Source organism: Sarcophilus harrisii, chromosome 5 (assembly GCF_902635505.1).
Source record: "Sarcophilus harrisii chromosome 5, mSarHar1.11, whole genome shotgun sequence".
Classification (NCBI taxonomy): Eukaryota; Metazoa; Chordata; class Mammalia; order Dasyuromorphia; family Dasyuridae; genus Sarcophilus; species Sarcophilus harrisii.
In genome coordinates, this window is record NC_045430.1 from 147,355,299 (window position 1) to 147,373,259 (window position 17,961).

The window sequence follows — 17,961 nt, forward strand, 5'->3', positions numbered from 1 at the left end:
GAGAGAGAGAGACACACACACACACACTGACTTATGTGAGCACTCTGGGAGGATGCTATTATTATCACCATTATCACCAGTTGAGGAAACTGATGCTAAGTGTCTGAGATATGGTTTGAATGTAGGTCTTCATTTCTTCTATTTAGTAGATTAATAAACTGCTTAAAAATTGGACAAGGCAGAGCTGGAACAGACTGATATTACCAGAAAGAACATGAATAAAAATAATCTGTTCTTGCTTTTTCAACTTTCTTTCTCTTAAAAAAATCAAATTTAATTAATATTTTATTTTCCCTCAATTACACATAAAAACAATTTTTTAAACATTTTTTAAAAAAACTTTGAGTTCTAAATTCTCTCTTCCTCCTCTCCAACCCTTCCTCATTGATTCGATATAGGTTATACATGCAAAACTTTCCCATGATAGTCATGTTATGAAAGAAAAAATAGACCAAAAAATAAAAACAAAACTTCAAGAAGAATAAAGTTAAAAATAAACTATATTTCAGTCTGTATTCAACACCACCAGTTCTCTGGGGATGAAAGACATTTTTCATCAGAAGTCTTTCAGCATTGTCTTGGATCATTGTGTTGCTGAGAATAGCTAAACCATTTACAGCTGATCACCTTACAGTAATGCTTTTACTTTGTACACAGCTAATTTTCTCTCTCTTCTCATGAGCCAGTATAAAGGTAAAGAAAAATCACCTATAGTAGCCTAAGTTTTCAGTTTACCAAAAACTTCACAATAATCTTTTCCCAATCCATAGCTTTCTTGTTGGCCAGTTTCTAGTTCAAAATTTGCCTTTTCTAGCTTCTAACAACCGTAGGTATCTAGAAATATGTAAATGACTGGCCCTCTTGTCAAAAGATTTTTAAAAGCTTAAAAGACTTTACTATCTTGTTTAGGATTTTCTTGGGCAAAGATACTGGAGTGGTTTTCACTCCAGGATGATGATAAACTGAGGCAAATAGGGTTAAGTGACTTGCCCAGGATTATACAGCTAGTAAATGTCTGAGACCAGATTCGACCTTCCTGACTCCAATCTTGGAGCTTTATTCACCGGACATCTAACTCCACTAATTTATATACAAACAACTCTGTTTTAAAGAAATAATACTCAGTCTATAAGAAAACACAAACAGAACATAAGATTTTTTGGGGGAATGCAATGCAATGATTTCTCCTGCTTTCTTCAAAGAATGGATGCTAAAACGTTCTATTCTTCAATCCTGAAAATTGGTGCTGGCTAGATCATCTCTAAGGTTTCTTCTGTCTCTAAAATTCTATTATTAATGATTTATTTATGGAGTTTAATGTCGCCAGTTTCACTTTGCCTCCCCATCGTCAGTTTTATGGAAAGTCCTACAAAAATTCAATGCAAGAACAAGGGGAAAGCATCTAGTATATTTTATGCATCTGCCCTAGACTCCTAAATCTGTTTTTTAGACTTGTTCTTTCCTTGTCAAAATAGTCAATAAGAATAGATCATTATTCTTCATCCTTTCTTCTAGCCTGGAAACTTGATTTTTTATTATTAATCATCTACCCTATTATTTTTAAATGTCCACATTAAACACAGATGCTTTTTCCCTGGCTCAGTAAATGGATCCCTTATTTTTATTTATTATTCTTCATGTTTGAGAATAATGCTGACATTCCTTGGGATTAATTATGCTTTCTTGAGAAGCAGAGTAGAAATAAAATGCTCCTCTGTATTTTCATGGCACAGTTTGAAATAGGCTGGCTACTGGGTGGGTAAAAGTCAGAAAAGAAAACATAGCCATGAAAATTGATGGCATTTGGTGTGCTTTGTAATTCCAATGTGACATGAGTATTTATTATTACTCTTCTTTCTATACATTGTGAATCCATCCATTGACTTGCTGCTCTTGGCTATTATAAAATATTTGCTAAATTTTAGGTATGAAATGCTAATATCAAAAGTCAAAACTTAAAGGTGGAAATTTGTTATTCTCTTTAAGCTTAGTAGCTATTAAAACAATTGAAGTAAAGTTCTCACACAATTTAAACTCTATTATCATTTATTTAAATCAAGATTATTACTGTCTACAGCTATTCCCTCCTCCTGAGGAAAAAAAAATTCCCAAGTTGAAATTAAACTTTACTTTTAAATATATATCACAATTTAGTCTTGGCAAGGAACACTTCTTTTCTTTTGAACTTTCAGACTGCTGAGCTGAGGGAAATGCTTGGAGTTCTCCTTTGAACAAAAGCCAACATAGAATTTTTTGAGCTTTTTATGTATTCAAATGTTATGAATACAAATGAGCTACCTTGGTTGGATATTTATTATTGTTTCACCTGTCTTGACACAGAAACTGCAAGTACCATGATAAATCGACTGAAAGGTCTAGTTTCATTGTGGTTTCCTTTTGCTGAAATCTCATTTAAGAATTCTTGCTGCCATGCTCCTTAGTAGTGTCAGCATCTATTCTCCCACATCAGTGCAATTCAAAGGAACCTGTTATTTAAAGCATAGACTTAAAAATTCAAGCACACAGCACTGCCTTCATTAAACAGGTTTTTTTGGCTGACTCATTATGAAACTGCATAAAGTTTAAAAAAAATCTTGGGAAGTTTTAAAAAGAAACAGAACATAGAAAAGAATACACAAGCACAAAAATGATGGGAATAAACCTGAATAGGAAACAAATATTTATGCTTTAAGTCTACTCTGACCATCTGTGAAAGTCAGACATTCCTATAATTTATAATAATATATTCATGTTAATGGGTAATCATGCGTTATGTCCAATAAAGTATATTGAAGGGATTAAAAAAATCTGACTCAAAAATACCTGTCACATGAACCATTTGGTATGTGTTATATATTCATATCCTGAACTGACACAAACTAAACAAAAAGTCACTTAGAGGCAATAGTGGGTTTACTGCAGGGTCTATATTCAGCTCTCAGTGTTAAATTTTCAGTATGAGCATTTACACAAATCATGGCTTTATTTATTATTTATTTTGTTGATGCTTATTCTAGACTTAATAATACAAAATAAATTTAGAAGTTATGTGTCTTTTTTTTTTTTTTTTTTTTAAAGAGAGACAGTTGGGGCAGCTAGGTGGCTCAGTGGATAGAGCACCAGCCCTGAAGTCAGGAGGACCTGAGTTCAAATCTGACCTCAGACACTTACCACTTCTTGGTTGTACAATCCTGGACAAGTCACTTAACCCCAATTGCCTTAGGGAAAAAAAGGTATTTACCAGCACATCTAGTTTGGAGTGCCAGGGCAATCCTATTCTTTATATAAGAATCAAATGATGTATTAGAAGACAGCCTACTATTTAGGTTGGATGACATTTGAGAAGGAGATATGTATTCTTCTGCTCAAATTTATTTTCTTTTCATAGCTAGGCTTCATAGTAAATATAAGGGATAGACTAACATTTTGACTATTATAAATTTGTGTTTTTAAAAATTGCCTTTTTAATCAGATGAAAGATTATACTTCAATTTATCATTAAGAGTGGTTAGAACTGTAGATACTTTTTTTCTACTTTTCTGTTGATAAATTTCTTTTGTTCATACTCACGGATAAAATTGGAGCAAAAAGTGAAATGAATGAAGGGAAAATAATAATTAATACATTAAACCAGCTTCCAAAACTGTATGGGTAGCCCCATTCAGAAAGATAAGCCCTTGTAACCTTATTTCATAAACTGCATATGGGAATACTTTCTATGGACATACCATAATTGTCATCAGCACAATCTAGGAACACTAAACTGAAATTTTTATGGAAGTTATTACTAACCTGTAGATCCATTCTTAGATTTAATACATGGATAATTCTTAAGTAGTTTATTACGGAAAATTTAAGAACAATTAGAAAGTGTGGAACTTTTTAGTACTGAGCTATATATTAGGATAAAAATGTTTTCAGAGGTCATCAAAGGATCAGAAATTATTTATAGTCTGACATGACCTAAGAGATAATCTAGTTCAATATTCTCATTTTACAGATGAGAACACAGGTAGTAAATAGGAGAGAATTTTATTACTGTTCTTTTGAATCAAATTCAGACTCTTTCCACTACAACATATGGCTGATGTTCTGACACATTTTCCTTTAACAGCAACTGTCTGGACTTCAGTTTCTTCATCTATGAAACTAGTTGGTCGTGCAACATTGTTTCTAAGGCCCTTTCCTGCTATAAAACCCCATTATTTATTACATAAAAGTGTCAATTGTCTTAACATTAGTGTGATTTGCTCTCTGCTTCTCTTGGCACCTGTTTGGAAAAAACTCTGATAAGGTTATTCTTTTCTTTTTTAGATATTTGAATTTTCCAGAAGAATATAAGTGTAGAATAACTAAGTAGATTGGAAATGAAAGTCATCTTTATTATGTAACTGAATAACGCTATAGCACAAAACATCAGAAATTAAAGTTATGAGACCACTTCCCATTACTCTTTATGTTTGTATGTATGTACGTATATATATGTACATACATACATACACAAATACACATAGGTTTGTGTCAAGCCAACAGACATTTTGTTAATCTGTTACTTACTAGGCACCATGATAAGCACTGGGGATACAAAAAACCATGGCACCTGCTTTCAAGGAACTCACAGTCTAACGGGAGGGACAACATGCAAAAAACATAAACGATTGCATACAAACAAAATATACAGGATAAACTGGGCAATCAACAGAGGAAAGACATTAGCATTAGGGCATCTGGAAAGGCTTTTTCTAGAAAATGGGATTTTAGATGGAACTTGAAGTAAACTAAGAGGTAGAGATGAAGAGAGATATGTTCATTTACATGGATCATGATAATAGGGCATGATGGTGAAGGGTTTGGGAAGAGTCCATAGTTTGGGAAGAAATCATAGTTTCACCTTGTTTCCTTGCAATTTTGCTAACTAGGGCCCCTGAGAATTACTTGTCTAGATCATGAATATGAAAGGAGTTAAAAAGAATTTTCTTAGAGTAATTCTGACAAAGACTTGAAGGTATCCAAAATATATGGTTAAAAAAGTCAAAAGATCAATATTAAGATGCCCAAGAAGTTCTCTAGCTAGCTAGCTAGCTATATGAGAGAATTTGAATTCTAAAAGAGCTAAAAATAGCCCCTCTGGTCATCAAACTGAAGAGTTTAAAGTCACTTCCCCCTGTAGTTTATAGTTTGGTGAACACCATGATGAAAGCCAGAGAAGTCATTATATATAATTCTGTTTAGCATGGAAGGGGTGGAAACAGGTGCTATATTTTATATTTTCAAACTATTTTCTTTTTTTTTAACCTATTGATCCTCCTGATTAAAAAAAGGGCAAATGACTTTAAAATGTCATTGATGAGGGGTTAGTGTGCTTTGTTCACTTTTTCTTTCCCTTTCCTTTATCTTACTTTCTTAGTTCCATTTTTAAAATCTACAGTTTTTCATTTTATTTTTACATTTCTTCATCAACAAAATGGGGATAATAATACTTTCACTGTCTATTTCATGAGGATTGGTGTGAGAAAACTACATCATAACTGCAAAAAATCATATTAATGTGAGTTGTTGCCATTTCCATTCAAATGACCTTTTGTTAAAAAAAATTCAGTAGATGTTGAAGAGATGCAGAGAGAAGAGGAAAAGAACAGAAAGACCTTTGGAAAAATGCTACAGCTTTCTTCTAAGAAATTAGGATTCTAGGGGCTCTGGATAGAGAATTTGAAGACTAATATTTTTGTTCTTGCTTTTGACACAATGTGTCACAATGCTCTTGAATCACATTGCCTTTCTCCGAGTCTCAGTTTCCTTGTAAAATAAGGGACTTGAGACTAGGTTGTCATTAGAGTCCTTTTGCTCTAAAAACTTTTGATCCCATAATTCGGTGTCTTTTGAAGTGAGAGATTTGAATTGCAGAAATAGGAAAATTCTCCGGTGAATTTATTAAGTGTGTGTGTGTGTGTGTGTGTGTGTGTGTGTGTATGTGTGTTGTCATTACATTTCAGGATAATTAGACTATTCTCAGATGCAAATTGTCCAAATCACATATGCAAACCCAGGAAATGAATATTGCAACATAGCAATTCACATACATACCTTTTTAGTAACTGTCTGTCACAGAAGTATGTCAGTGCAGCTTCCTATTGTTTTCAAATATAAATATTTTATCTGATTTAAATGAGAATTCAGTAAGAAATAAAAGGTAGGATTGTGTTCCCTTCACAAGCAAAAAAGCCAAAACAATTTCAGGAATGGAAATTTCAAGATAGGTAATTTTGAAAAGGTTTGGAAGAAGTAACGAGAAACTTACCCACAGAGATGCAGCTTCCCAAAGTGAATGACCTCTCTTCTCCAGCCCTGAGTTGTACCAGCATAATAGGTACTGCTTGGGTGATGTTCAGTGGAGCATAAAGAGCTGATGTGGCTGCTACTACTATAACACAATGGAAGTAGCAGGTGCCATGTTGCCCCAAAGTCCCTTGAAAATTCTAGCCTTACAGGATCAGCAGATGAGCTATCAGTTGAGCATCCAATGTTGATCTTGGGGGAAAAAAATACAAATTTCCATAGAGTGGCAAGCCTTGAGATGATTAGCCACTTTACTATTTCCCAGAGAGCCCATTGCCTGGAAAATGTCTTCTTGAATAATTTAGAAATACAAAATTCTGTTTATGAATAATATAGTACAGTACCTTTATACAATAATCTCTCATGAAGCACCTCAGTGCTTCACAAAAAGTAACTTCTTTACTTATCCCTTAAGAAAAGCAGGGAATATGAAACAGAGCTTAATGTTTTACTTTTTGGTCTTCTTTAGCAGCTAGACTGTGATCCAAGCAAATAAAAATGAAAATTGTGACCCATTCCCCTTACTATGACAATGAGTTTTTTCCATCATTAGGGAAATAGCTTAGTACAGTAAAAAGAGTATTGAGCCAAAAATTAGGAGATCTAAATTCTAGTCCAAGCTTTGTTATGAACTGTCTCTGTCACCTTGGACAAATCATGCACTGCTCTTTACTGTACCTTCCTTATCTATAAAATTAATGAACTTGGTCCAGGTGATCAATGAGGTCAAATCTAGTTCTAACATTCTGTGATTTTATGAGGTACTCTAAACTTTGAATTAAAAAAATATATATACACTATGTTTTCAGGGCTTACAACTCTTTTAAGTGTATCTCTTATAGATAATTAATTCCTAACAATCCTGTATTTTCTGCAATTTTTTTGATACCACAAAGTTTGAATTCTCTATTCTTAAATCTTGTTTAGGAATATTAGTGATTTATACTTTGAATATTTCCACTGTTACTCTAAACAATATATCAATCAACTTCCCCTAAGGCTCTACTCTATACCAATGACTCCCCAAACCAAAGCATATGTTCCTGGCTCTCATTTCCTTACATATATTATTTCTCCCTATTAGAATGGAAGTCCCTTGAAGGCAGGGTCTATCTCATTTTATACTTGGATTTCAGTGGTTGGCCTATCATACAAAATAAATATATTTTCATTCATTCACTCATGGGTCTTTTGTCTACAATTTGTAATAGATACTACCAAACTAAGCCATTAATTTGTCAGAATAAAAAATCAGACAGCAATATCTTTTCATTATATAACCAAGTTCTATTCTTTTAAAAAAGAAACTTTATTAAATTTTTTTTATTCAAAGATCTTCATTAGTTGTACATTGCAGTCTATTCACAGTTAGATGTATGAACCGATAGATGAATGAAATCATTAATTATAAGATCCAGAGATACAAAAAATACTCAAAATTTTAAGAAAATACAATTCCTGGTTCAATGTGACACTTTCTTTGGGGGGGTCACTTGCCATCAATTATATTTAACTGTGAGAATGATAGAATGACTGAGTCATTTCTTTCTTTATATTGAGTCTCTATTCTATTCCAATGTTTCCCCAATGGTGGTCCTTCTTTATTGTTTGAGGTATTTCTCTTTCTCCAGACTTAGAATATTAGTAGAGTGAACTTCTTAACTACTATACTTAATCTGCAACTGGTTATTCCTTTTTCTATTTTTATTTGTGTGGTGAAGGACAGCCAGAAGGCACAAAGTGCTGGATCTGGCAGAAAGACTCATTTTCCTACTGGGCTTATCTACCTACAAGTTGTGTGACCCAAGGCAAGGCACTTCACCCTGTTTGCTTCAGTTTATTTATCTGTAAAATGAGTTGGAGAAGAAAATGGCAAACCACTCAGTATCTTTGCTAAGAAAACCCTAAACAGTGTCACAAAGAATCATTCATGATTAACAGACCATTAAAAAATTATGTGACTGTGTGAAAAACTTTCAGATCTTTGATCTCACTTTCCTCATCTGTAATATGCTCCAGCTCTAAAATTCCATGATTTTATAGTAAATACAGCCAAAAATCAATGGAGTCATCCATCTCAAGTTGTCTTCTTTTAGGACAAGTAATTTAGGAGAAGAGGAAGTCCTGCTTTTTTCTGTGTGACTGATTTCAACTGAATTGAACTAGAACTTAACACATTACATATGCTACAGTTCTTTTCTAGAGTTGATTCCCCTCTCCTAGTCAGGGGCAAAATTTGATTCATATGTTAGCTAGATTTTTTTTTTTCTATATACGTCTGATCAAGGGGATATTTACATTTTAGAATCCATCTCAAGTTCTTGTTTCTAATTTGGGGAAACCTACTATTTAAAGGATTTTTATTTAAAAACACCTTATAAATGGAAAGACCAGAACAATTAATTTTATTTCTTTTTTTCAAAGACAGCAGTCTAGTTTCCCCACAGGTGAATAATCAAATTAATTTTCAGCTCCTTATATTTTTAAATGAAATCTAATATTTTATTAAAGTTTGCAGAAATTAATTAACTTGAAACAGGCATTGATGAAAATTACACTTCCATGATTAGGATATATTTTAAATCAAACTTCTTTTACTATGGAACATATGAGTTTTATGTTGTTAATAATGAACAATGGCAACATAATGTAACAAAATCTTTGATTACAAATCAGATTTTAAAAAACAACCCATTTTTAAATAAAGTATTAAACTGCTTTTCTAAAAAATGGAAAAATGCATGAATATGACTGAAACATACATGGCAAAAATATTAGAGATACTGTGAAATTAAACATAGACCCATTTTGGAAAACTAATAACTTAAAATATTTTTTTCTAATATTGTAAAAGTTATAGTTAAAGTAAGTTGTTCTAGATTTTACCTCTAGAGTAATAAGTTAGAACAACAACAAAATAAACCTCCAAACAACTGACACATCCTTGCACAACAATTTTTGTTATATTGTATGAAATTATTTTTGACTTTTGCTGTTTTCCCCTAAAAGCACTCTCTCAAATTATAATAGAAGAAAGTAATACCTCAAATTGGATAATTGTGTTCTCATTTACATTCAGATCCCGTGTTGTAATGGAGTGCTCCCCAACTTCGTTTGAAACAAATACCATAGCTGAATCTTCCTCACTGTTATGAAAGAAAAACAACATGGTATACATATATTTACAATAAAAGAGCAATTTATATAAGAGGTGATGTGATATAGTTGAAGTTAGGGAGACATAGGTTCAAATCTTGCCTAAACATATATTAGTAGAGTGATTATGGGTAAGTCACTTAACCATTTAGTTAGTGCCCCAGGCAAGTTTTTAAGACCATATATTACCGAACAGTTCCTGATTTGCAACAGCAAGAAGAGTTTCCACAATCACAGTTCCCTACATTGATGAGATTAGAGGTTGGACTAAATTAAAAAAAAAAAAAGGAGAGGGGAAAAATAAATTTTTATGGAGAAGTGATTTTTAAAACTTCTAAATTTTTAGAATAAATACTTACGGTGCCCCTTTTGAAGAATATGGGCAATATAGGCCAATGTTACCACCAGGATAGAAAAACCAATTATCTTCTTTAGGTCCAAAGTCAAAGGTATCCAGAAGGATCACAGGATTGTTTATAGTATTCCCATCAATAATAAAATCATCAACAATCCAAATTTCTTCTTTCTTGCCTAAATGATTTTTAGATGAAGAAAAATTTCAAAAATGCAAATTTAGTTTTGTCTCAGAGAAAATTCAGTTAAGTTAAACATATGCTTCCAGAATAAAAAAAAGGCATAGAATGCATAAGTTTATTTACAGTGATTATAAGCAAAATATGTTAAGAATCTCATAACCATATTAAGTTGACATAGTAAAAAAATTACTGAGTATTTTGGAATTTCTGTGATAGAAAACATATTTTGGAAAAAATGTGTCTTTCATTTAAGAAAATGATGTTATTGACCTATCAACTATAGGAAGACATGACTTTTTAGTTGTTCATCCACATTTTCTTGTTCCCATGGTGATCAATGCTTACTTTTGTAAAATTACTTTTTTTTAGGAATGTAGCTTATGACCATAGGAAACGATACAACTAGTAGAGATAACAATGATTAGCTTCATCAACATCATGTTTTAATTAGCTGGGCTAATAGTCTACTGACATATGAAAATAGTACCTTTAATTAGATCATCATAAAAATTACATAGAAGAAAATTCCTTCATGTTACACAAAACTTTTTTCCCCCTAATACTTGTTATAATCTTTAGATTCTTTGGCAGAACTGTTCAAGAGTATGAAACTCCAACACCCTGGTGGATTCTTGATCTTATTAATATGGGCATTCCCTTTACTAATACAAATTACAATCCATCCATACTCTTTCCTCTGCTATTCTTGTCAATCATGTCAAACTAATTGTAAAGAATATCCTTAATAAATTTTTTGTTCTCTCTGCTTATTCCAATAGATTTAATGCATTAGATCAGAGGTGTCAAACAATACAGCTCAAAATCTGCATCCAATCCACTTCCCAGTGCTATCTAATTAGACTGAAATGTAATTGGGATATATTTAACAAAATAAATAAAAACAAAATATGACATAGATAGTACTATATTTTAAAACTTAGTCAATATGTGGTGCACAGGGATCCTTATGTACAGATTAAAAGTTCCCTTTTCTCGTTCAGTTTGATACTACTGTTCTAGATCATGGAATCTTTGAACTTAGTTATCAAAAAATATTTCAACATATTTGGTTTTCTTTATAATCCTGTGTATTGTATCCATTCAAACTAACAATTGATGCATAGATATCACCAAATTGCCAAAGGCATTCATGATACATAAAAACGTTAAGTATCTTAGACTTTCTTCTATTTGCAGTGAAATTTTTAAGTGTTTGTTTTAATTCTAGTCTCTATTATGAGTCACATGAATAAAATCCATTTTATAAATAATACTTTAATAATTTCTTTATTCTGGGCTAGTTATCTTTCCAGAAGCCTATGTAATAAGCTTGTGTTTTTGTAATTTGAAGGCAATGGAAAAAGTGAAATGCTACTGAAGAGTTCTTTTTATGATACAGACAAGAAAAATATTATCAGTTTGCAGAAGCACCTTGAACCACTATTTCAAACCTGCATTAAACTGTATATGTTTCCATGGGGTCTCACTGAAAAAACAAGAGAATGCTATGTAAGATGTGATTTACATTTTACTTTTTAAAATAGCTAACTGCAGCACTTATTCTGAGTACTTCCTATTCTGTTAAACTATATACCTATATTATTCATGTTTTGAATGAAATCACACAATTTAAAAAATATTCACATGCATATATAATTAATTCAATAAGAACTGAGATATAAGTGAATAGTGCTGAAAAGTAGCATCTCAGTGCAATTGAAGTCCATATTTTGGGACATATCTCAATAGGTTTTTCTTTGTTATTTACCATACATAGCCATTTTCATCTCATGAAAGGAAATGAAAGATTTTGAAATGATGAATTAGAATAGTGACAAGGTATTCTATTTTAAAATTCAAACCACCTCAGCCATACTAAAAAGTTAATGATCTATGCATAAAACACCTTTTTTTGGTTTGAAGTTTCCATTGTTATTGTAACAAAAATAAATGTGTCTCAGTCAATTCATGATCATAGGAAAAGAGATGTATTTTTTTTTTTTTACCATTATTGTAGGGTTGCCAGAGCCGGAACCGTGTGGCATTGGTTTGTGCAGTATATGGCAGGGGAACATTAATAAAGAGGACATTGGTTGTTTGAGTGAAGTAAAACTCATCCATCAAGTGCCAAATGATTCCCCCACTGATGGAGTACTGTAATAAAATGGAGTGAGATCTCTCTGGGGTACCTAGAATGAAGAAGACACAGGCATTAATATGTCACAGAAGAGGAAAAACACCATAGACCAATTTTTTTCCCCCAACAATGTAGGAAATCTCCACCCCTACCTCCCTTCCAATTTACACAACACACACATACTTCAAAGCAAAGATAATCCTTTAGATTCTTGGTCAGTAAGTTTTTTTATGAATAAGGTATCCCAAAGTACCAGCCAGAGAGAGTGATTAAAAGAGCAGTAAGACCACACAAAAACCATACACAAAAGCTTACATAAGCAAAAACAAACAAAAAACCCAAAGTATTTTGAGCTCACTAGAAAGACAGCAATCATTTTCAAAACATTTACCCAAATCCTGTGATAGAGAAAGCTATTCTTATAGTTCATACAATTTAGGGCTAGAAGACTTTAGAGGTCTAGTCCAAATCCATGTGTTGTACACAGAGCACTGTAGAAGACATTGGGAGATACAAAGTTTAGATCAAGTATGGTCCCTACCCTCAAGGAACCTATGGATGAGTAGATTAAACATATTTTAAAAAGGCAGCATAATATTACAGAAGTCATAGTTCATTATTATGAAAAATCAGAATGTAATGGAGAAGACTTTTGAAAAAATTATTCAAGAATTTGTTTAGAATAGCTTAAAAATTACTGCCCAAGTTACATTTTAAGTTACAAATTCTTCAAAATAGAAAGAATCAAAGGAAAAACATGGAAATGATGGCAAAATTAGGTACAATAGAGCTAGAATGATCATCGTGGTTGATAATGTCATTCTTGGAAAAACTACATCTGATCCTCATTTGGCAGAGAAAGAACATATATACTAAAAGGAATAACTAAATAAGCATCCAAAAGTAATATTAAAATAATCAATTAACATTTGTGAATACTTATAAATTAAGGTCAAATCTTTACTCTAACCATGTTGTATTGGCTGGAGATCCCTTCATTTTTGTGGAGGGATGATGTAAAGACATGGTTTAATGGGCAATTAATTTTTAGGGGAGAATATATAGATATGAATCTGGCTTTATGGCTTACCTTTTGCAATAAATCTAAGTGAAAATTGGACATATAAACTCTTAGAACAATCTAAGTCTCTGGAAATGAGCATCCTTAGTCCTTCCTGAAAACAGAAATATATAGGATAAATAACCTTGTCATGTCCTGTATTACTTTTCTGCAAGCTGATTTACTTAAAGGTATAATAAGAAGGTCCTGAAAAGATCAAGAATCTCCAAACATGCAGTGAATTACAAATTCAATAAATTTATTTCAACTATTTATTCTTGATAAGTAGGATTTTGGAGGAGCCCCCATAAAACTTTTTTTTCATAATGGCTAAAATTTCCTTTTACTCAAAATCTATTACCTCAATGAAAAATCATTACATGCTATGAATTTCAAAAAGTAATGCAAAAATAGTAGCTTTAAATATTTGTAAGACAGGGTTAATAATAATGAGTTAATGATATATATATATATATATATATATATATATATGAAGTGCTTTGCAAACCTTAAGGCATATTTAAATCTGAGTGACTATTATCTGCAGGATTACTTAAGCATAATCTCTTTTGAACATTGCTAAACGTGAAAGGAGTAACATGCTAAGAGAAGGGAAATGTGCCAAGTACTTCTGCTGAATGCCTGAAGTTAATAAGTAACTTTTTTTCCCAGGATTCCAAGAATTCCTACAAGCTAAGTACTATGTTTTGGCTCATTCAGACAACCCCTGGGGCATACATTCTGGCTGACTGAATAAACCTCTACTTCTTCAAGTTAAATAAGGCATAATTAAGGTTAAATTCTTATGCCTAGGCTTTCATAATTCATGCAGAGAAATTTTGGATTACCAGAAAGAGATTAAATTAGCTCTAGTAATTTTTCAGCTAATTTACTATTCTTGATTACTTGGCTTTGACAGTCCCTAAAGGTTGATTTCTTCTCAGTTCCATTAGATTGTTGTGACAACCCATAAAACTATATCCTACTATACAAACTTTTTATAAAGGGAATAATAAGATTATATAACCCTTATATAAGAAACAGAAATCTTTATTCTATCTAATCTATAATTTTCTAGTCAGAACTTCTACAATAAGAGGCTATATCCAGTGGTTTAGGTTAAAGGGATATTTGAGGTTTTTTTCTACTAGCTATAAAGTGATTACTTTCTGCTAACATACCTGTAAACTGGTTACCTTAAAGGAAGGTAGAGCATCTTACTGCGATAAGAATATGTAGTTTGGGGTTTTTATGAGACAGATGGATATATTATCCAGTTGATAGAGGGCTGGATCTGGAGTCGAGAAGACCTAAGTTCAAATGTGAGTTTAGACACTTAATAGCTGTGTGACTCTGGGAAAGTCACTTAGTCTGTCTAAATGTTCTCAATTGTAAAATTGGGGTAATAAAAATACCTCCCTACTTTGTGGGGTTGTTATGAGGACTAAATTAGACAATATTTGTAAAGTGACTGCATAATCTACACTTAATAAAATCTTGCTTCCTTCTTCTCTTCTTTAATTGAATAGACAAATTAAGCATTTATTAAATCTTTATTATGTGCCAGGCATTATGCTGTGTGCTAGGGATGCAAATACCAGCAAACAAAACAGTCCCAAGGTGCTCTCCATGATTCCTTCTTCTCTCCCTTCTAGTTTCATCTACCAAGACTCTCAATGATCTAACTTAGCTAAGTGTCATGCCAAGGTTTTTGCAAACTTCTTATTTTATAAGGCATTATTATTTTTTGTTCTTTTCTCAAAGGGAATGCACATGAACTTTCCTCCAAACTCATGTCTTTAGTGGTTTCTGGTCTTGGAGCTGTTTTGATTACACATAACTCCCTTCTAATTTGGTTTTGATTATGAGTGATGGCATATATAGCATTTTTTCATATGACTAGAAATGGTTTTACTTTCTTCATCTGAAAATTGTTCATATCTTTTGACCATTCATTTATCAATTAAAGAATGACTTGTATTCTTATAAATTTGAGTCAGTTTTCTATATATTTTAGAACTGAGGCCTTTTTCTGAACCCTTGGATGTAGATTTTTCCCCCCAGTTTTCTGTTTCCCTTCTAATCTTGTCTGCATTGGTTTTGTTTAGACAAAATTTAAAAAATATAATCAAAATTATGTATTTGGAATTCATAATGTACTCTAATTCTCTGGCCATAAACTCCTTCCTTCTCCACACATCTGAGAGGTAGACTATCCTTTATTCTCCTAATTTGTTTATAATATCACTATGTCCAAATCCAAATATAACAATTTCTCTGTTCCAAATAAGCGAACAAACAAAATAAAGCCAGAAAATTTTCACAAGGAAATAGTTTGCATTGTAAATTAAATATATGATTATATGTAAAATGTTATATCCCAAGGGACAGTCTAGATTAAAAACCAAATATACATTATTTGTTTTCAGTGGAGAATGTGAAAGCTCTGATAACTATAAGGTAAGGATGTCTTTCCAAAAACTGTACAAAGTCTATTGCAGGGTCATACTCAAAGCTTTTTTATCTTGGTAGCATCAGTCAGATAGTGTGCTTGGTACTTTTTGCTTATGAAACCCTAGCCAAATCATGTAATTGCCCTGAGCCTCATTTTCTTACTCTGTAAAATGAAGATAATATTTGTGTTACTAGCAACTTCCCATAATTGTTTTGAGGAAAAGAACTCAGTAAACTTTAATGTATTATGTAAATGGAAGACATCATTCTTATTGTAATCTCTAGATTTATGAATTTGAAATGTATTGCTCATTAGCATCACTAGAGTTTCCAAACTATGAGTTTCCTATACCAGTGAAATAAGAAATCAGGCCACAATAACTTATTATCAACCAGAGTGATCTTTACCAAATTAGGATATTGATGGCAAATGTTGCTCTCTATGAGTACATTTCTTTTTCATATCTCATCTATTTTAGGGCTGTATTATACTTTTGGGATAACCTGTACATTATGTATGTATATATGCACTTATTATATACCCTAAGACTTTTGAAACAATCTGTACATGATGAATTCATTTTTGTTCAAACATAAGCAAAAATAGATTGTTTTAATAAATCACCATTAAAGATAAGAAAAAATTAAGTGATCCTTTCATTTTTAAAGGATACATTAAAAATATGCATTTCCACATCTACCTATATAGCATATGGAAACTATGTTTGGAGCCTTTACTAAATCCTATAGAGCTGATAATATAATTTATATGGAAAATGCTTGGTTGTTCTTGTACATGGATATTTAAGGGGAAAATATATAGATGTTTCTACTTCTTCACTTTGTTTTTTAATGAAGGGAAGAGGATTCAGATTATGATATAAACAGAAACTTCCACTTCTGTTTTCTTGTCAATTTCTTCACAAAGAAAAATCAGGAATGGCTCACTAGAAATGTTAATTAAAAGCTTTGTTAGCAAGACTGAAAATATAACAGTAGTTTTCACTTTTAAACACATCCTTCTCTCCTACTTGGCTCTTAGGGATTTTTACACCCCAGGGTGTCAAACATGTTTCATTCTCATCATTAAACACCTTGGAAGAATTCTGGACACAAACAAAGATTATTATAGGCATGCACTTACTATAATGGAAAAAGTTCTAGGGTGTCTAATTTTCTAAGTTGTAGGTGTTAATCATCTAAGGTAGTAAAGAATTTGAAAGAATTTTTTTTAAAATTTCATTTGCATATTGCTTTCCACATGCTGAGAGATGTCAGATACAGCAAGAGTTCAAGAAGGAAGTTGAACCAGATTAACAAAAGTTTCTCATAAAAAACAATACAGTAATCAGACAGCTTTGTTGAAACACACAAATATATATTACAATTTTAAAATTTCATAGAACAGGCTTAATTATCATTCATTCCTGAAATAATAACAATACTAATTCTAGTATTTATAAAGTGCCTTAAGTTTTGCAAAGTATTTTTACAAATACCATATTTTATCCTACAACCACCCTGGGACTCCTATTATTCTTATTTTATAGATGAGGAAACTAATGATGACAGAGGTTAAGTGACTTGACCAGGGTCATATAACTAGGAAGTTCCTAAGGCAGGATTTGAACTCATTTTTTTTTGCTGTGACATGAACTTCCTGAAACTTTTTTCCTAAAATGGGCTAAAGATATTACACTCTGGTCTAATTTCTCTGTTCCAAATAAGCGAACAAATAAAATAAAGTCAGAAAATTTTCACAAGGAGATAGTTTGCATTGTAAATTAAATATATGATTATATGTAAAATGTTATATCCCAAGGGACAGTATAGATTAAAAACCAAATATACATTATTTGTTTTCAGTGGAGAATGTGAAAGCTCTGATAACTATAAATAAAGAAAAGTATCATGTTTAAGTCCTTATAAAAATGAATGAGTTTAACACAAAGAAAAACATGGCCCAGGGCAGAAGAGGATAATAAAGTGAAAAGTAATGTATACAATTGCCTGAAATAATTAAAAAGCACATTCTTCTGAGTGGAGAAGGAAAAAGTCATAATTAAAAACTTTAAAATTCATTATTAGAATCTTATCTGACCCCTTTAAAGATGAGCGAAGTGCCAGATTTAATGATTTCTCCATTCAGGTTTCCTCTCTCTGCACCATAGACTTCAGGCCAAAGATCGGGATGTAAGTTTCCATTGAAGTCATCTTTAAGAACAGAGGGCAAGGAAACAATAGGAACACAGTAAGGCCCACCAAAGCCCCTATCACACCTA

The 17,961-nt window shown here is 32.0% G+C and overlaps 1 protein-coding gene across 4 annotated transcripts in view; it reads right to left on the minus strand.

Moving 5' to 3' along the window:
- RELN (reelin) overlaps positions 1-17,961 on the minus strand; it is a 515,944-nt gene that overhangs the window by 79,146 nt on the left and 418,837 nt on the right. For 2 of the 4 annotated variants that reach the window (XM_031938703.1, XM_031938704.1), the window contains exons 36-42: positions 17,781-17,958; positions 13,256-13,340; positions 12,035-12,217; positions 9,852-10,023; positions 9,682-9,759; positions 9,380-9,482; positions 6,299-6,528 (exon numbers count right to left, since the gene is read on the minus strand). In XM_031938703.1, coding sequence (XP_031794563.1) covers positions 6,299-6,528; positions 9,380-9,482; positions 9,682-9,759; positions 9,852-10,023; positions 12,035-12,217; positions 13,256-13,340; positions 17,781-17,958 — 1,029 coding nt within the window. The remainder of the gene's footprint in view (positions 1-6,298; positions 6,529-9,379; positions 9,483-9,681; positions 9,760-9,851; positions 10,024-12,034; positions 12,218-13,255; positions 13,341-17,780; positions 17,959-17,961) is intronic. The other 2 variants (XM_031938705.1, XM_031938706.1) reach the window with 1 other exon arrangement.